This window comes from Sphaerodactylus townsendi, linkage group LG06 (genome assembly GCF_021028975.2).
Source record: "Sphaerodactylus townsendi isolate TG3544 linkage group LG06, MPM_Stown_v2.3, whole genome shotgun sequence".
In the NCBI taxonomy this organism is placed as follows: domain Eukaryota; kingdom Metazoa; phylum Chordata; class Lepidosauria; order Squamata; family Sphaerodactylidae; genus Sphaerodactylus; species Sphaerodactylus townsendi.
The window spans coordinates 103,935,237-103,954,863 of NC_059430.1; the positions used below are offsets into that span (position 1 = coordinate 103,935,237).

The following is a 19,627-nucleotide window of genomic DNA, read 5'->3' on the forward strand; positions in this document are numbered from 1 at the left end:
CATCGTTAGGTTTCATTTCCTGGCCTCAAGCACCCAAAGGACTATTTTGTGCTTTTCTCGCCTGTGCCTACGTCATCGCCTTGCCCGGGTTCGGCCACGAAATTCAAGAACTCTACTGGATTCTAATTGGTTCCTATGTGTTTGTAGATGAATGATTGGTTCCTGTGTATTTGTGAATGAATGATTGTAGGTTGTCCTGTACCCTCCCAGATTTCCCGGGCGGGAGACTGTGTATAAAAGTTGCTGTAAAGCTGCTAGGCAGTGCAGTTGCCGTGGTGTGGAGGTGCTGACACGTAGGTCAGCATCTCAATAAACTGTTTTATTATTTCGCCGCCGCTTTCCGTGGATTGCGACATGTTTCTGTAACAAAGAAGCGCTGCCGAGAGCTTCAATTTAGTCTGGAGCTAATAAAGAGTTACTCACAGGCAGAAGCATTGGCCAAATACAGCCTCTCATCATCGATAATAACTCATCCCAATGGCAAAATTATAACAGGTTAAAACAGCTAGGTCTCCCCATGCCCTTCACTCCTACTGGGTAAAGGAAAGAAATAAACAGAACAAATAAAGAAAGGGGAAGAGAAAGAGGAAGAGGGTGGCTTCTTCGATGGAAAACCATTGTTGCCTCAATCATAGGCCTGGTGGTTGAGGCAGCAACAGTATTCCATATAAAGGGCCTCCCTCTTCCCCTTCTTTTATTTTGTCCTGGTGGACAGTATCAAAAGTTCCTGAGATGGCCTGGAGAATCAACAGGGTGAAGACATAGTCCAAGAGAAGTGAACCAGGCCTGTCCCGCTCTTGTGAAGCACCCATTCTTTTCCCTGGTGCTTGTACAGGAGAACGTTCTGGAATGCTCCCTGTTTCTCCTCAGTCCCAAATTTCATAAAAATCCTCCTGGTCAGTGGCCACCAGCATGAAAGTTGAAAAATATTAAATAAAATATGAAGAAGACTGAAGAGTACCTCTGAACATGTGCAGATGAGATTTTCCTCCCATCAGAGCAAACTTCACAGACGAATCCTCTGGGAGGGGTCTTTTCCAGAAACCAAGTGCTGAAGTACCATTGCTCTAGGCCAGAGGTCTGCAACCTGCAGCTCTCCAGATGTTCATGGACTACAAATCCCATCAGCCCCTGCCAGCATGCATGGCCATGAACATCTGGAGAGCCACAGGTTGCAGACCCCTGCTCTTGGCCCACCTGCACAAGTAGATCTTGTGCTCCCTCAGCAGGTCCAGGTAACAGGTATTCCACAAGAGTTTCTCCACCCGCAGCTCCTGCCCAATGAGCTGAACTTCTGCTTCCAGCACTGTAAGTTTCTCCATGGCTTCACTGCTGGACTCCTGCAACTTCCATATTTTCTCCTCCAGCTCTTCAGCACCTGAAAACACCGAGGCATTGGCCGCAGAGGACTCCCCTTTCTCAAGGGCCCCGACCTGGCAATGAGTGAATCTGAAGCCATCCTTTCTACCACATATCTGCCATGGTGCAGGTTGGGTGTCTTTATCTTCCAGCCAAGTATTTGTGGAGAAGGAGAACCTTCATATGTTTCTGCCCCGGACTGGAACTTTAAACCCTACATTGAAGGTAAGAAGAGCTCTGCTGGATCAGACCAGTAGTCCATCTAGTCCAGCATCCTGGCTCACACAGTAACCCACCAGTTACCCCTAGAGAATATGCTGCCACAGGAAGTGGTGATGGCCACTAACCTGGATAGCTTAAAAAGGGCTTGGACAGATTTATGGTCGATCTATGGCTACCAATCTTGATCCTCCTTGATCTCAGATTGCAAATGCCTTAGCAGACCAGGTGCTCAGGAGCAGCAGCAGCAGAAGGCTATTGCTTTCACATCCTGCATGTGAGCTCCCAAAGGCACCTGGTGGGCCACTGTGAATAGCAGAGTGCTGGACTAGATGGACTCTGGTCTGATCCAGCAGGCTAGTTCTTATGTTCTTATTTTCTGAATACAGGGCACAGAGGCCAAGGATTTCATTTGATGCTGCCTCCTGGAACTGGTAGGGAGGAGAGATGCCAAAACAGTCCTAGCTTCCTCCCACAGGACCTGCAAGTATTTGCCCTACCTGTCTCACTGGCGGCCCCCAGCCACATGAGTCTAATGGCCATAGGGTTGCCAGGTCTCCCCTGGCCAACAGCATGGGATGGGGGTAGGGTTGCCAGATCCAGGTTGGGAGATTCCTGGAGATTTGGGGATGGAACCTGGGGAGGAGAGGGATCTCAGTGGGATACAGTTGCACAGAGTCCAGCCTCCAAAGCATCCATCTCCAAGAGAAATGGTCTCTGTAGTTTGGAGATGAATGGAAATTCTGAGGTATCTCCAGGTCCCACCTGGAGGTTGACATCCTTAAATGGCCAGGAGGTGGGGGGATCTATGTGCACACGCACGCACACTCCACTTCTCAATTCTCCTCTTCCCTATAATACCCCTATCATGCCAGACACCTGCCTGTGGGGGCCAAGGATTCAGATCAGGGGAGAAAAAGCTGTCCTTCCGATGGACCTCACCGATGCCCTCTAGCCATGAGATCATTGAGGTGCAAGCCTAGGGCAGAGATTGAAAACAGAGAGGAGGCCTCTGTGGAGGGAACAAAGGGCTGGCTATGGCTTGGTGCTCTGCTTAAGGCAAAAGGATAATCCATGGCCTCACGGATGAGCCTGGGGCAACTAAAAACAGTTTCCAGGAGTTGACCCTTCTCTTAAATGAAGCTGGGCCATTAGTGTGGACTCCCCCATACAGTTGGGAAATATCTGGAGATTTGGGGGGCAGAGGAACTTCAGTGAAGAAGAAAAATCTGGATTTATACCCCATTCTTCTCAACCATGAGGAGTCTCAAATCGGATGCAAGAAACCCCAACAGTTCACACATGCAGGCGATTGAAATCCCCACTGAGCTCAGCTTTGGGAGAACCACACTCTCAGCTTCAGCAGCCCCACGAGGAAGAAATGAGATCCCACCAATAACCACCATGAGCTTTGTGGAAGTGTCAAGCCCCCACCCCAATCCCCTTTGTCATAGACAGATCTTCCCAGGCAGGCCTGGCTTCAAATAACTCAGCTGGGCTTCTCATCTGTGCTGCTGCCCTACAGACCTTCTGTAGTCTGCAATGGAGGCAGCTCCCCCTTATCTACTTACCTGTTTTGCAAGGTTGCTGCCAATGTGAATCAGGGCTCCTCGGTTGGGTTTGCAGATTCCCCGCCCAGTCAGCTGCCTTAACAGGAATACACTTCTGCTCAACCAGGAGGATAAATGTAGCAGAAGAGGATTCATTCCCGCCTGCATGTTAAACCAGCAGTGGCTGTTCCTCTTCCCCCTCCCCTGGTTTCTGGCCTTGGAGATGTTCTAGGCCAGTGGTTCTCAATCTGGGGGTCAGGACCCCTTTGGAGGTCGAACGACCCTTTCACAGGGATCGCCTAAGACTCTCTGCATCAGTGCTCTCCATCTGTAAAATGGATAAATGTTAGGGTTGGGGGTCACCACAACATGAGGAACTGTATTAAAGGGTCATGGCATTAGGAAGGTCGAGAACCACTGTTCTAGGCAAATTGGAAACAGACTGGCTTAATAGCCCCAAGCGGTGGGGTGCGGGCCTTGTTGAACTTAAAACATCCATAATATTGGCTGTTTGGGCTACTGGAAGTTCTGCTCCAACTTTTCACTTTTCATCTTGCAAATCAGTCTGTAGAAATAGCACCAGTGGGGAAAATGTCTTACCCTCAGCACAGATTTGGGTCTTTTGTTCTTATGCATCCAGAGGAGCATCCCATGTGACCAGAAAACCTGCACCCACAAGCAGGGCCTAGTGTCACTGGGGCAGGGGGTGTTTACGTCCTGTGAAGAATCTCAGTGCAGTTTCAAGGGCTCAAAAAGGGGCATATATGCCTGTAGAGTTGAAAAAGGCAGGGGCAATCTGGCAGAACCCAAAGAAAGGATCTGACACTCACCCCCCCCCCCTTCAAAACACGTGCCCCAAAAGAGGAACCTCTGGTTTTGTCTCTTTTTGGTTTCACTTAGTACAATCTATTTCTCTGGGATATTTCTCATGGTATCTTTCCTATGTGCTACCAGGCTGGTGGGAAGTTATTTTGTTATTGCTCTAGTATTGCGCTGGAAGACTAAGTGGGTCAGTCTAGAGGTTCTCAGGAGGTCCCGAGGGGTGGAAGTGGGTTATCAGGGTGCCTCAGGAGCTGATTGATCCCAGCATGGACTCTACTGTAGGCCCAGGCTAGCCCAGTCTCATCAGATTTCAAACGCTAAGCAGAGTCAGCCCTAGTTAGTATTTGGATGGGAGACCACCAAGGAAGTCCCGAGTTGCTACACAGTGGAAGCCAATGGCAACCCACCTCTGAACATCTCTTGCCTTGAAACCCTTACGGGGTCACCATAAGTTAGCTGCAACTTGATGGCACTTCCCACCAAAACCAGGCCCTACTGCAGAGACCAGAAAACGCCACAGACACTATGCTTTGGTGACCCTTCTCTGCCCACCCCAAACAGATCTCCTGGTCACGCCAGCTACTGCCTTCCAGGAAGACAGGCTGTTTTCACACACTTCAGTTAATGAACTTTCTCTGCACTTTAGTGACCACAACAGGATTTCCTTGTGCAAAACAGGAAAATCCACTTGCAAATGATGGGTGAAGAGTACTGAAAGTGCATCATCCAACGGGCGCAAAAGCAACTGCAGATGGCCTCGGCTTCTTGCACAGATTGGGACTTGGAAGGCCATCTGCTCGTATTCCTTCCCAAAATCACACGCCATCTCCACCCCATGCCCCAGAGAACTCAGCCCACAGAAGAAGAAGAGTTTTGGATTTATACCCCACCTTTCTCTCCTTCAAGGAGACTCAAGGTGGCTTACAAGCTCCTTTCCCTTCCTCTCCCCACAACAGATGCCTTGTGAGGTAGGTGAGGCTGAGAGAGTTCTGAAGAACTGTGACTAGCCCAAGGTCATGCAGCAGGAATGTAGGAGTGCAGAAACACATGTGGTTCACCAGATAAGCCTCTGTCACTCAGGTGGAGGAGTGGGGAATCAAACCCAGTTCTTCAGATTAGTGTCCACCTGCTCTTAACCATTACACCATGCTGGCTCTCAGGAAGGAGACTGCTGACTCTAGGGAAAAACACAAGCCTTGCCCAATGGGAAACTTCACCCAGAAGGTAAGTGAAACCTTCCCTAGAGGAATTCCAACACTGCTGAGGGTCTCCCTGATGTTGGAGGCGCCTGAATCAACCTAACCCCCTTTTCACATATAATCGAGGTCTGAAAAATTAGGCCCATTCCAGAATTTCCCACGCATAATGAACACATTCTCTCCCTAATTCTAAGCTTTGACACCCACTTACATAGGGCTTGCTTGTGGCACCAGTCCTGAGCTGCCCTTGAAGATGTCAAAGGCTGGGACCGCAAAAGCTAACTGACCTAACCAGCCGGGCAGAGCAACTCCCGGAACCTTCAGTGGCTTTCAGAGGAGCAGCGGTCGGAATGTAGGCTCGATCTCAGCAGCTGGGAGGTGAGGCAAAGGTTCTCCCCCTGGGGGACTCTGTACGCGCACAGAGACCTGTACTACTTTTTTGCAATGCTTGAAGTCCCCTTTCAACCGGATGCTCTGCATGGCCAATTGGCCATGCTGGCAGGGCTGATGGGATTCGTAGTCCATGAACATCTGCAGAGCCGCAGCTTGCAGACCCCTGAACTAGCCTCACACTAACATGTACATTTCTAGGTATGGCTGCAGGGACATTCCGCCCAGGGGGACATATGGGGTCAAATGTCCTCAGGCCGTGGCCATTTAGTCATGTGGGGGCCCCCCGGAAAATTGCCCACCAAACCTTCCCCCTTCTCTCCCCCGCCCCCCCCCCCCCCCGGGTTCATACACTGATTTCAAGACCTGGTGCAAAAAAATGTTGTCTGGTCGTGGTAAGGGAGGGTGGCCACCTTTACCGGAGAGGGGTGGGTGGGCAGAATACTCAGATTTTGCACCGGGCTACATTTTCCCAACACACTGTCTGGTTGTCACAGGGAAAAGAGTCACCTCCAGCTCAGAGGAGGGGGGTGCGCTTTAGTATTTTAGTTCCAAAAAGCAGGTAAGTGGACTAAAGTCAGGCTCACCCAAGTGCTATCCCCCTGCCCCTTTCTCTCCAGTGTGAAGCAGATGCACCAGGACACTTAAAGGCACCATTTTTAGTTTCCAGCAGCTCACCCTGTGGCTGACCCCCTTGTTGGTCTGTAATGTTTGGATCATTTTTTTTTCAAAAATGGAAAATTAAATACCAAGATTTATTTTAAAAAGACAACCGACGACCACCCAACGTACATGAGACACCCCCCCCCCCCAATATCATCAGTAAGAGGCGGCAGTGGCACGTGGAGACATCAACAGGAGCATCTCTCAGGGGTTCTTTTACATACACGATGAAACGGTAAGTGCGGCCAATGAGAAGAGGGCTTCTATTTCCGATCAGTGAGGAAACAAGATGCGCCAGGAGCCAGGGATTATCACCACCAGATCTGGGCTACAAGCAAGAGGAGGTGCGTAGGTCTAGAAAGGAGCTGGCATTGTGCTTATTCAGTCTCTTGGCCTGGACTACTGGGCGGGGAGTGGGGGAGAGGTCGATCCTGGAGGTTTCGCTGCGGAAGAGCCTAGTAGTCCTGTAGGGAGGAGAGAAGGAAGGGCGTCAATGAAGGCATACACGGAGACCTAACTTGATCCTCCCACCCACTGATCCAAGGGGGCAAAAAGAGGAAAGGGAAGTTCCAAACAGCAGTAACAGAACTAGTTCTTGGGAAATACAGTGCAGACCCTAACTTCTTGATGAAAGGCAACGTAATACAGAACTAAACTAGGATCTGGGAGACACAGATTCCAGTCCCTGCTTTGCCAAAAAATGGGGGAAGGAAGGAGGGAGAGTGTCAGACCAAGATCTGGGAGAGCCAAGTTCAAATCCCCACTCTCTCACGAAAGCTTGCAGGGTGACTGTGGGTCACTCACACACTCTAAATAACTCATAGGGTCATTGTGAGGATAAAACAAAGGAGGGGAACTAACGTGAGCCATTTTGGGAGAAAGGCTGTGAAGTAAATACAATGAATAAATAATAAGAGTTTGGATTTATACCCCCCTTTTTTTCTCCTGTAAGGAGACTCAAAGGGGCTGACAATCTTCTTTCCCTTCCCCTCCCACAACAAACACCCTGTGAGGTGGGTGGGGCTGAGAGAGCCGCGCAGAGCTGTGACTAGCCCAAGGTTACCCAGCTGGCATGTGTTAGAGTGCATAAACTAATCCGGTTCACCAGATAAGCCTCCACAGCTCAAGTGGCAGAGCGGGGAATCAAACCCGGTTCTCCAGATTAGAGTGCACCTGCTCTTAACCACTACGCCACAGCTGCTCCCTATGCTTTCCCTCCAATTAATTGAAAGGAAATAGTCAAGGGCAAACTAAAGAATTTTTCCTTAATGTTTCTAGCTAATGTAAGATACATTCAGTCCCCAATCCAAGATAGCGGCTGATGAAACGAGAGGTCGGTTCTGGTAATGTGGCCTGAGACAGAAAGCCTCAGAAAAACGACCAAAGGTTGAGGGAGGGGAGCCCCAAATATTTGACATCCAGGCTGATACTTACAGTGCGGGGCTTTTTGTTCAACTTGAGATCAATCCTGGAAGGGAAGAAAGCAGAGAAGAGTGGTCAGGCCAGACTGGGGTCGCAGAGAGCTTAAAAGCCCCAGCGGCTGCATAAGGCAGGTGGTCAGTTCCTCCCCACTCACCAGCACAGCCAAGCCAAAGCAGAACTTCCCACCCAACCCTGCTCAGAAGGGCAGATTTCTACCCACGCAGAGACAATCAGGCAGAGAGAACAAGTCATGCACTAGGTTAGCATGTTAATAATGCAGCTCATTTACTAAGTGTCAGAAGTAAAGAGGGGTTGGATACACCCGCAGTCACCCAAGGGGCGCCTGGTATGTTTAGGGAATCACCACATCTGCCCAGTTAATCAACTTTAGAAAGCAAAGCAGGGGGAAAAATCAGTTAAACTCAAGAGAAGTTTATCTGCTTTTTAAAACGATGTAAAGAAGCGGAAGAATGAAGCCGACTGAATTATGATTATTCTTTTTTTTTGCCAAAGTTATTAAATAAAGTATTACCTCCGTTAACGCTTTTGTCTGTTTTTTTTAAAAAACGTGCCAGCCTAACCTAATATACATACCTACAATTAAACAGATAAACTATGGGTTAGAATAGTTTTGAGGAGAGAGGACTTGAGGGAGGGGGGAGGGGGGGAGGAAGAAGGGTCGGCACACTAACGACACAGCACAAAAAGCAAAGTCAAGTCAAACTTACTCAAAGTCATAATCAAACATGCCAGACGGACTGAGGGGCAGCATTTGAAAGGAAGAAAGCAACAGAAATTAATTGACTAAGGAATTAAATCCATTAGTTGATTAGCCACCCTAGCAAGAGTATTCCAAAATAAAGACAGCCAATGACAAGGCGCTACACAGTCAGACCCCCTAGAATCCCTCGCCCCAACACCACCGTGAAGAGCTCTCTCTGCCTGACACCCTGAAGCGTTGGGGGCAGGAGCGGGAGTCAGCAAGGTTAGAAAACCTGCAGGGGCGGCAGGAAGGAGCAAAGAACCGGGTTGCGGGGGGTGTTGCCATTTTGAAATCACAAGCCCATAGGGAAAGCAATGGCCTGCTTTGGCCACATGTGAATTTGAAAACGTTTAAGGAAACATGTGGGTAATTTGTCAGGGAAAACTAAGACAAGAAAGTCAAACACAGCAAAATCCACAAGCAAGAGACGAGAGGAGAGGCGGAGCATCCTACAAAAACCGCAACCCAAATTTGTACAGATCTTGATTTCAGGGCTCTGCAACTGCTGAAGAGAAAAAAAGAACCTGAGCCCACCCCCCCACCCCCCCGAGCGGACTCATTCACTGATCAGTATTTTGGCGGCAACCAAGCAAGCAGAGGGCACAACTGGAAGCGTCAGGCATAACTCGGGGGTGTGGGATGGCAAACGGGTCAGTTTCAGCTGCCAGGATCATAGAAATGATCAGATCCAGACATTGCACAAATATAAGGGCCCAACCACCTGCAATTTTGTGTCTACACCACCACCCCATGGCCAAAGTTACTGGCATGAAGACTTTCCTCCCTTTCAAAAAATACTGTCTTCCTGATCGTGGCTTTGCCTGGATCTGAGCCAAGTTCGCCTGCTGCTGTGATGGGAATAACTTCTTGCTGGTGATTCTAAAAAGAGTCTCCTTTGTATGCATGATGATGAACGGAACTCACTGCTTATCAGCTGCCATTTCATTTCATTTAATCAGCAGCGTCAATAATCGGAGTTAGAAGGAAAAGGCTTTCTTCTGTCCAAGGGTAGGAACTCTAGACCAGTGTTACTGCTCAAAACACCTCAGTTTTTGTAAACACCTCAGTAACACCTCAGTTTGGCCAGTGTTACTGAGGTGTTTACAAAAACTGAGGTGTTTTGAGCAGTAACACAAAATCTGAGGTGTTTTGAACAGTAACACCTCAGTGTTACTGCTCAAAACCCCTCAGTTTTTGTAAGCCCTCTTCCCCCCAGCCCACCCCCCAACTACCTTCTGCACAATAGGTCTCTTTCCTGACATCAGCAGCCTTTTCCAGCACAGCTCAGGACCCAGAGAAAAACCAGCAGACATCCTCCAAAAGACAGAGCCTTCCCCAGCCCCTCCCCCCTCCGCACTTGCCCGGTTGGCTCACCTGTGTCGGTTTTTGTTCTTCCGTTTTTTGTGGCTACTGTGGTGGCTGCCTGTGGAGGTGGAAGAGGCGGCTTTCTGGGGCTTGACACCTTGAACAGAGCCGTCCAGCTCTTCCGCTTCCTCCTGACTTGGCTCGTTTTCCTGGTTGTGGAAATCTGGGGAAGTGTCACTCTCGGTCCCGCTACCAGGCTCCCCTGCAATGGGACAAAGCCAAACAGGTGCAGCTCAGGAAACGAAGCCATCTTCTAGAACCCCCCCCCCTTCCCCCAGTTAGAGTCATCCCACTGGTACCACCGAGCGCCGAGCAGAGCAGATGGTAAGTTTCTACTCATATCTAGCTGATTGGTTAGGGTCAGGTATATTTTTAACCCTTCTAAAGTTCAGAGCAGAATAAGAAGCAGTAAACATGTAGGAAAAGAAGGAGGAGGGAGAAAGAAGGAGGAGGAAGAGGAGGAGAAGACAGAAGAAGAAGAAAAGAGTTTGGATTTATATCCCACCTTTCTCTCATGTAAGGAGTCTCAAGGTGACTTACAAGCTCCTTTCCCTTCCTCTCCCCACAACAGACACCTGGTGAGGTAGGTGGGGCCAAGAGAGTTCCAAAGAACTGGGACTACCCCAAGGTGACCCAGTAGGAATGTAGAAGTGCAGAAACTCATCTGGTTCACCAGATAAGCCCCTGCCACTCAGGTGGAGGAGTGGGGAATCAAATCCTGGTTCTCCAGATTAGAATCCACCTGCTCTTAACCATACACCACGCTGGAGAGGGCTGGATAATGCAAGGCTGCATCTAAACCTCTCCTCAGAGGGACTCGTGTCAGAGAGAGTATCAGTCACATTTCACTGCAGGATTCTGCAGGATACTGACTCCACTCTTTTAAAGCTCAGAAGCCTACAGTGTGGAAACAAAATCCACCAGGGGAAGGACCGGCTTGTGGGAGAGGGGGCTCAACTTACGTTTTTCAATGAGCTGGTCTTGAACTCCTGCCAGTGCACTGACTGCCTACAAAACCAGAAAAGATCAGAGTGAGTAGAACTGAAACTTCCAGGTAGATTTTGTTCACTTCTCCCAGCACTCCCACAGGAACCTAAGTATGAAGCGGCCTCGGAAGACTGTCCAGAAACTCCATCCAAACCAGAACATGGTAGCCATAATGTTAATGGGGGCCTGCTGCAATTAATATGTTTAGTCAGTTCTATGCCAACTGCAGAGGCTTCTGGTAAATTTCCAGGCTAGATTAAAGGAGAGGGTGTGGCTCAGCATGCAGAAGGTCCCAGGTTCAATCCCCATTATTGCTAGTTTAAAGGATCAAGTAGTAGGTGGTGTAAAAGATACCGGCTTTGATGGGCTGATTCAGTATAAGGCAGCTGCAGGTGACTGCTGATCTCTTGGGCCTCATAAACTGCTGCCCTTGCTCAGAGATCAGCTGGAAGCCCCAACTACAGATCTCTGAAAAAGTAACCAGGTGCTGTCCTGGAGCTTTGGAACTCTTATCTGGCTCCAGAAAAATTATCTTAGCTCCTTCACTGGGGGCTTTCCAGAAACAACTGCAAAACTGATTGCAGAAAGCCCTGGAGCAAACTAAAGATGCTGTTCTTTTTACTAGTTTTAACTGCTGTTGGATGTTATGGTGACTTTCACAAGCACATTATTTTGCGCTGTTTTACTTGTGAGTTACCGTGAGCTACATCTGAAAAAAAAGCGTATAACTAACAACAAGCAATATTAACTATACTCTGCAACTGTAATACATGAGTGTAGCCTTTGCATCCTGAGGACCCACCCCCACCTCCCACCCCCAGGAACGGCATCCAGGAGAATAAAAATTCTGCACATTATCACTGGGGGCAGGTACATCTATGAGCTTAGCTGCTCTGAACAGGTACAATATGTGCTGTTTAGCCTATCAATGAAGAAGCAGCTGGTTGTGACGAATGGAGAAGTGACAATAGAATGTAAAGTATGGTGGCAGGCAGAGGAGGTTCAAAAGCAACACTGTATAGATGGGTGGAACTTCCCATGATTGAGCATGAGAACAGGCCTGCTGGATCAGACCATCAGGTACCTACAGTGCCTAGTCAGTTGCCCTGGAGGGCCAAAAAAGCAGGCCAGATGCAGTGGCGGAGCTATAATGGGAAAGGGGGTGCGCTGCGCACAGGGCGCGCGCCTGGGGGGGATATCACCTTTGCCTCTGCCCTCTCTTCCTCCCCCACCCCTCCTCCTTCCCCCCATCCCTACTTACCTTAGTTTAAAGCAGCCTGGTGGGAACTACACTTCCTGGTGTAGAAAAAGCGGCCTGGTAGGAACAACACGCAAGGTCACCTGAGAAGTGTAGTTCCCACCAGGCCGCTTTTTCTACACCAGGAAGTGTAGTTCCCACCAGGTTGCTTTAAACTAAGTGGAGGGATGCGGGGGTGGGTGCCATTTTGCCCTGGGCACCATTTTCCCCTCCTACGCCTCTGGGCTAAAGCCCTCAATGCTGTCTCCAAGCCCATTATTTCAGAGGTTTGCTGGCTGTGAACAGGCTGCAGAATCCTGACTGGGCTCCATATCATTCAAAAACACAGACGAACAAGTTCAGTGGTTTCTTCTTGCCACTACCACGAAATTGCCTCTGCTAAAAGTAGTCCTGGGAAAGTGATATAGAGGTTGGTGGGCAGCCTGCTACTTTCTTTGACACTGAAAGCCTTGTGTGGGCATGCTCAAAAGCAGCAACACCAGGCTTTGGTGTGACACGACATGGAACATATCCTATGCACGCCTCCCACAAGCCGAGGGAATTGGCTGCTCTTGGTGAATGCGAACGGGGGGGACTCACAGCAGCCGAGGTGACCGAGGACTTGCTAAAAAGGCGCTCAGCTTCTTTGAATTTCCTGTTCCGTCGATCATTCTTGCTGTTGGAATTCCTAGACAGAGAACAACTGCCATAAACGAAGGACAGAGCTTTAGAAGGAAGCCCTCGCTCCACCTGCCAAGATGCACTTTGAGGGCCCAGAAAGGCTCTGTAGAGAAGAGAGTGCCCAGCAGCCCCCCAAGGGAAACACCAGCACTTGGGCTTGGCTGGAGGTCTTTTGGCCATTGAACTGGGCAGGGCAGCCCCTGCACAGAAACAAGATAAGGCTGCGAATGGTCTTCGACCTGCATATCCGAGGGACCAGATCTCCCCATACGGCCCTCTGTTCTTCGGAGGAGAACGTGTTGGAAGCCCCTGACCCAAAAGACATCTGGCTGGCTTCCACAAGGGTCAGGGTTTTTACGGCCCTGGCCCCTACCTGGTGGAATAGGCTCCCTAGAGATCAGAACCCTGAGGAATTTACAAGGTTTCCACAGGGCCTGCAAGATGGAGCTATTCCGCCAGACTTTTCCATCTGGCCAGCTGGGTTGACTGCTATATTCGACCTCCATACTACCATCTTGGCCTCCCGTGGGCATGGAGGGGGGTGGGTCTTTGCCATCTGCTGTTGCTACTGTTAATTGATTTCACTGTATTATTCTTTGGTTGTTTTTATTGTTTAATTATTCGCTGCCCTGAGCCCTGAGGGCAGGAAATAAATGTAATAATTAAATTTATTAAATTTATTAAATAAGGGAAGAGAAGATGTGTTCTTCCTAGTGCTGCCAACGTCCAGGTGGTGCCTGGAGATCTTCTGGAATTACAATTGATCTCCACACTGCAGAGATCAACATTTTGGCTTCTTGGACCATGGTCTGCTGTATCATGAAGAGGGACTACTGGCAAGGGATGGGTTACACCTCACGGCTGTAGGGAAGAGCATTTTTGCCAGGAGATTGACACACCTTATCAGGAGGGCTTTAAACTCAGTGAAGTTGGGGAGAGAGTCAATATTCAAGTGGGAAAGAGTTCACCTAGTACTAGAGAGAATTGGCTGAAGTTTATAGAGAGAACTGAGATAATAGTTCAAAAACCCAACAGTGAGCGGGATGAAACCTTAAATAAGGGCATGAACCAAAGCGTTCGATGTCTCTACACTAATACATAAAGCATGGGTAATAAAGAGGATGAACTGAACTCTTAACATGGCATAATAAATATTATATAATAGGCATCAGAGCCCCTTGGGGATGGGGCGGTATATAAGTTCAAAAAATAAATAAAATAAATAAATAAATCACTGAAACCTGGTGGGATAAATCTCACGACTGGACTGTAATAATTGAGGGGCATGACCTATTCCAGAGAAATAGATCAATAAGGAAAGGCAAAGGAGTAGCACTATATATCAGGGATGATTACACTTGTGAGCAGGCCCATGACTTAAATCCTGGTACCCAGGTTGAGAGCATCTTGGTAAAAATTGAGGGAGAGAAGAACAACAGTGATCTCACTGTGGGGGGGTCTATTATAGACCCTCGAGCCAGACTGAAGAGTTGGATGATGCCTTCCTGGAGCAGATGACCAAACTTTCACAAAGAAAAGAAATAGTAGTAATAGAACATTTCAACTATCCAGATATTTGCTGGGAATCAAACTCTGCCAAGACTACCAGGTCCAACAATTTCCTCACTCGCCTTGAAGACAATTTAATGGTTCAGAATGTGGACAAGGCAACAAGGGGATCGGCTATTTTAGATCTGCTCCTAACCAACAATTATAATCTGATTAATGGGGTGGGAGTGGTGGGTCCTTAGGTGGGAATGACCATGTTCTCCTGGAGTTCATTATACAATGGAAAGGGGATGCAAAGTCTAGTAGGACACGCGTTCTAGACTTTCAAGAAAGCTGATTTCAGTAAACTTTAGAAACTACTGGGTGTGATCCCATGGTTAAGAATACTAAAAGAGAAGGGAGTACAAGTTGGTTAGGAGTTCCTTAAAAGTGAGATCTTGAAGGTACAATTTCAAACAGAGAAAAATGGGAGGTGTCTAAAGAAACCAGGATGGATGTCTAAAGAACTCTCAAGTGAGCTAAGATATAAAAGGGACATGTACAAGAAATGAAAAAGGGGGGAAATTACTAAAGAGGAATTCAAACAAATAGCCAAGACATGTAGGGGAAAAGTCAGAAAAGCTAAAGCTCACAGTGAGCTCAGACTTGCAAGACATAAAAAGGGCTTTTTTGGTTATGTCTGTAGCAAAAGGAAGAAAAGGGATGTGATAGGGTCACTGTGTGGAGAAGCTGGTGAAATTCTGACAGGGGACAGAGAAAAGGCAGAACTACTCAACACCTTCTTTGCCTCCGTTTTTTTGCAAAAGAAAAACAGTGCTCAACTGGGGGGAAATGGATCAGAAGATACAGAAGGGGAAATTCAGCACAGAATAAATGAAGAGGTAGTACAGGAATACCTGAATACTTTAAATGAATTCAAGTCTCCAGGACATGATGAACTATATCACAGGGTATTAAAAGAACTGGCAGAAGTAATCTCAGAATTGCTTGCTATAATCTAAGAACTCCTGGAGAACAGAGGACTGGAGGAGAGATAATGTTGCCCCCATCTTCAAAAAGGGGAAAAAAGAGGACCCAAACAACTATTGCTCAGTCAGCCTGACATCAATACCAGGAAAGATTCTAGAGCAGATCATTAAACTGACAGTCTGTAAGCACTTGGAAGAGAATAATGTGATCACTGAAAATCAACATGGGTTTCTCAAAAACAAGTCACACCAGACTAATCTCATCTCTTTTTTTGACAGAGTGACAAACTTGATAGATGAAGGGAATGCTGTGGACATAGCATACCTTGATTTTAGCAAGGCCATTGACAAGGCGCCTCATTATATTCTTGCGAGCAAGCCAGAAAGGTGTGGACTAGACAATGCAACTGTTAGATGGATCTGTTGACTGGCCGAACACAAAGAGTGCTCATCAATGGCTCATTTTCATCCTGGAGAGAAGTGAGTAGTGGAGTGCCTCAGGGTTCTGTTCTGGGCCCAGTGCTAGTCAATATTTTTACCAATGACTTGGGTAATGAAATAGAGGGCATGTTCATCAAATTTGCAGATGATACCAAATTTGGAGGGGTAGCTAATACCCTGGAGGACAGGGGCAGGATTCAAAATGATCTGGATAGATTAGAGAGCTGGGCCAAAACTAACAAAATTAATTTCAACAGAGATAAATGTAAGATTCTACACTTAGGCAGAAAAAATGAAATGCACAGATATAGGATGTGTGACAGCAGTACATGTACAGTGATCTGGGAATCTTAGTAGACTACAAACTGAACATGAGTTGGCATTGTGATATGGCAGCCAAGAAAGCCAATGCAACTCTGGGATGCAACAATAAGAGTATAGTGTCTAGATCCAGGGAAGTAATTGTACCATTAGGAAGAACTTTCTGACTGTCAGGGCTTTTTGACAGTGGAACTCACTGCCTCGGAGAGTGGAGGAGCCTCCTTCTTTGGAGGTTTTAAAACAGATGAACAGGAGTGTTTTGGTTGTGTGTTCCTGCATGGCATGGGGGGGGGGGGGACTTGATGGCCCTTGTGGTCTCTTCCAACTCTATGATCAATCCCCCAGGAGGATATGATCGATTTGGAGGATGGGCTCTGTGAAACAACGTTCATGCTAAACTCCACCTTAGAGTCAGTGTGGTGTAGTGGTTAAGAGCGGTGGGCTCTAATCTGGTGAACAGGGTTCGATTCCCCATTCCTCCATATGAAAACCTGCTGGGTGATCTTGGGCCAGTCACAGTTCTCTCAGAACTCACAAGGTGGCTGTTCTGGGGAGGGGCAAGTAATGGGTATGTAAGCCACTTTACGTTTCCTCACGGATGAGAAAAGCGGGGTATAAGTCCAAACTTTCCTTCTTCTTGCCCAAACCCTGCCTTCTCCAGGTCACACCCCCCAAATCTCCAGCAATTCCCCGGTTCTGAATTGGCAACGCCTAGCCCTGCTGCCTTCCTCCCCTGCAAGCCCGTCCCGGACTCACTTCTGGTTGGTGAGGTAGCGGTCCCAGCCGCGGATGATGTTGCCGTACATCTGCGTGTCCTCCAGGTAGCTGCCCTCGAAGGCGTAGATCTGCCGCTCGAGGTTGGCCAGCGTCTCCTGCCGGGCGGGAAGGCAGCCTTAGTGGCCCGGCTGCAGCAGCGGCAGCAGCAGCAGCAGGCCGCCCTGCCCCGCCCCGCCTCGTTCCTCCAGCCCGCCTCCCCCGAGGACGAGGCCCACCGCCGCGGCCTAGCCCAACCCAGCTCGCCCTCCCTATCTCCCTCCCTCCCTCGCGGCCCGGCTCACCCACCGCCAGCTCCTGCTTGCGCTTGACCAGCTCCGCCAGCTCGCGGCGGGTGTCCGGGATCTGCGGCGGGGCGCCGGCCTTGGCAGCCGCCCCGTGAAGCGCCGCCATGGCCGGCCCGACCGGGGAGTGGCGATGCCTTGCCGCGCCGCCGGGGGCAGCAACAGCCGCAGCCGCCAGCCCTGCCTATCCTGGCCCGCCGAGCGCTTCGATTCCGGCTCGGCCAGGCGGCCTCCGGGCACCAGGGGCGCCCTGCCCTCCACGTGCTTTCGGACAGGAAAGCCGGACCCAGGCGCGCTTCTGCCCCGGACGGAGGTCGCCGCTCATCCTGCCCGGGCAGGCGGTTCTTGCACGGCCGCTCTGTGGTTTAAGTGCCTTCTAGAGCTCAGGCTCCAGGCCCAGAGGTCCAGGGTAGACGTAGGGTTGCCAGCCTCCTGGCAGTCGACCCTAATGAAAGTGGGGTCGGTTGCTGAAAGGTTAACAATCCAAGCAAGCAAGCACCTGTATGGCTAATGGTATTAATGTGCCAGTGTCTCTAATATTCAATATACATACACTAAACAATCATAAATAAGCTTATATAACACAAACAGTATCTACACGGGTTTATTATTGCGTGCTGATTTACCAAAGGAAACAAACCAAGTCGTCCCTCTACAAAGGGCTCACTGCAACAAATCAACATTGAATAATATCCACATGGGCTGCCTGTCATGAATGACATTGTGATACCTTCACAATGGGGCATTATCATGTAATGTTCCAAAAAAAATCCTTTTCTAAAAAGTACAAAAATCCTTAAGGTTTCTTGTTGTTGCTTTGTTTTTGCTTAGCTATATAAGAACTGGCTGTCCAGGATAGAGACTCTGGCCTGTTATTCCACTCTGGTCTCAATACTTTCTACCAAAAGCCCCCTCTGCCTTAAGGGCAGCTTAGCCTTAAGTGACTTCTGGAGCTCAACCTCCAGGCCAAGAGGTTCAGGGTGGGCATAGGGTTGCCAGTCTCCTGGCCGTGGCTGGAGATCTCTTGGGATTAAACTGATCTCCAGGCAAGAGAGATCAGTTCTGGAGGAAATGGCTGCTTAGAAAGGTGGACTCTGTGGAATCCCACCCCCACTGAGCTCACTCCCTTTCCCAAATTCCACTTTGCTGAGGCTCTGGTCCCAAATCTCCAGGAATTTCCCAAGCCAGAGCTGGCAATCCTAGCCAGACCCAAAGCCCATGGGCGAAACTTAGGTGCTGCAGACGGAGCCTGTGGTAAATATAAGAGGGCATAATTGAGCCTCGCCTCACCTTGCAAGTCAGGGCCTCCTTCAAAGGACTCGGAAGCCACTCAAAGGGTCGCATCCAATGCAGGGTCTTGCAGTGTTGCAGCATGGAGTAACCCAGTTGGATCTGCAAAGCAGTTAGATACAAAAGGGGAATTCTCCACCTCAGCATTCCAAGCTATTTGGAACATCGTGTGGGTTCTGCAGCTCTAAACTGTGGGACTCATGAAGTAGGATTGCTGAGACCTTGGCTCCCTTCCTAGTTTCAGAAACTGCCCCAGCTCCATATCTACTCCAAAGTTTTAGGCTCACCAGCTTGGCTTGTGTCATCATCATCTACTGCTAAGTAAGGTTAATGGGCTAAGCAACATAACTACACCTCCCCGTGAACTCTCGGCATCATTACAATTGGTGACCACCTCTTTGTTCACTCAAAACTTTGCCTTCTCCTTTAGCAGTAAAAATGGAAACTATCCACTGACCCTTTTCTGGTCTCTTCCACTCTCCTTCTTCTACCATTTCCCCCTTCTCACAATCAAAACAGCACCATCAAAGCAGATAGGTAAAGTTAGTCTCCTGTGTGCCACCAGGTCAAAATAGACCCATGGGGTGATGTCATATCATGACGGTTACTAGGCTGACTTTGTTTATGGGGGTAATCTGCCATTGCCTTTCCCAGTCGTCTACCCTTACCCCAAGCAAGCTGGAGACTCATTTTACTGACCATGGCAGGAGGATGGCTGCGTCAACCTGCATTTGGCTTGGCAGGTAACCCTATAGGAAGCTGCTTCCAGTGACATCACTGTTCAGTGTGTCTGAGGAATCTAGCTTGACCTGCTGAAGTGACTCCTGTAAACCACAGGGTGATAATTTAGTAATTTTCTTGTTTAACTAAGGACAGCTGAGAATGGTAATCAGTGGCTAACTTCAATTGGCCTGGTTGTTGCTGAGCCTTAGAAAAAACATCTTACCTGGGGTTTTTTTTTAGTTGTTATTCTGTTATTTTACTGTTGAATGAGGTTTGAAATATCTCTTTGAACAAATCTTGGCTACTTTAAAGACCTGATGTTTTGGACTCGGTGCTTGTGAGTACAGCTTACCAGAATTAACCCAAGAGGTGAGGCGAACTACCCCTTCCAACCAATTAAATTTGCCCCTGTTGTTCTGAGCCCCTCTGCTCTTTGGAGGCTAAACATAAGCAGAGAAGCAGTTCTGTTCAAGGCATGTTCAGCACTCACAGTGGACAAGACAGTAAAATGGGACAATTGGTGCATGCTGTGACATGGATTGAATAAGATGATGAATGCAAGACTGGGGGTAATTAAACTAAGCAATTTTTTTAATCACCCTGAAGGTTTTGTGCAGGTAAACCCAACACCTACTTTATTATAAGTGTGGTGTAGTGCTG

The 19,627-nt window shown here is 48.6% G+C and overlaps 1 protein-coding gene across 9 annotated transcripts; it reads right to left on the bottom strand.

Annotated features, from left to right (window-relative positions):
* Positions 1–6,275: 6,275 nt before the first annotated feature.
* MEAF6 (MYST/Esa1 associated factor 6) lies at positions 6,276–17,146 on the bottom strand. Of its 9 annotated transcripts, XR_007244907.1 has the most exons (9): positions 16,959–17,137; positions 16,653–16,768; positions 12,577–12,679; positions 10,715–10,760; positions 9,762–9,954; positions 8,353–8,382; positions 8,157–8,218; positions 7,637–7,670; positions 6,276–6,666 (listed from the first exon to the last, which is right to left on the bottom strand). XR_007244907.1 is itself a non-coding variant. In XM_048502094.1 (8 exons), exons 1-8 carry the CDS (start codon positions 17,061–17,063, stop codon positions 6,658–6,660), a joined length of 636 nt encoding a protein of 211 aa, XP_048358051.1. In that variant the 5' UTR covers positions 17,064–17,134; the 3' UTR covers positions 6,276–6,657. The 9 variants fall into 9 exon arrangements, 6 of the variants coding, with proteins under 6 accessions (XP_048358051.1, XP_048358052.1, XP_048358055.1 ...); XR_007244909.1 differs by lacking the exon at positions 12,577–12,679 and having other exon boundaries at positions 16,959–17,141; XR_007244908.1 differs by lacking the exon at positions 8,353–8,382 and having other exon boundaries at positions 16,959–17,136.
* Positions 17,147–19,627: the final 2,481 nt, after the last annotated feature.

Excerpts from the sequence above, each read along its gene's own strand:
- MEAF6 (XM_048502094.1), bottom strand. The coding sequence starts at position 17,063 with ATGGCGGCGCTTCACGGGGCGGCTGCCAAGGCCGGCGCCCCGCCGCAG. Across the intron at positions 9,955-10,714 it reads AGACCAGCTCATTGAAAAAC|GGGAGCCTGGTAGCGGGACC; the intron begins GTAAGTTGAGCC and ends GTCCCATTGCAG. Across the intron at positions 8,383-9,761 it reads AAGAACAAAAACCGACACAG|TCCGTCTGGCATGTTTGATT; the intron begins GTGAGCCAACCG and ends GCTGCCCCTCAG.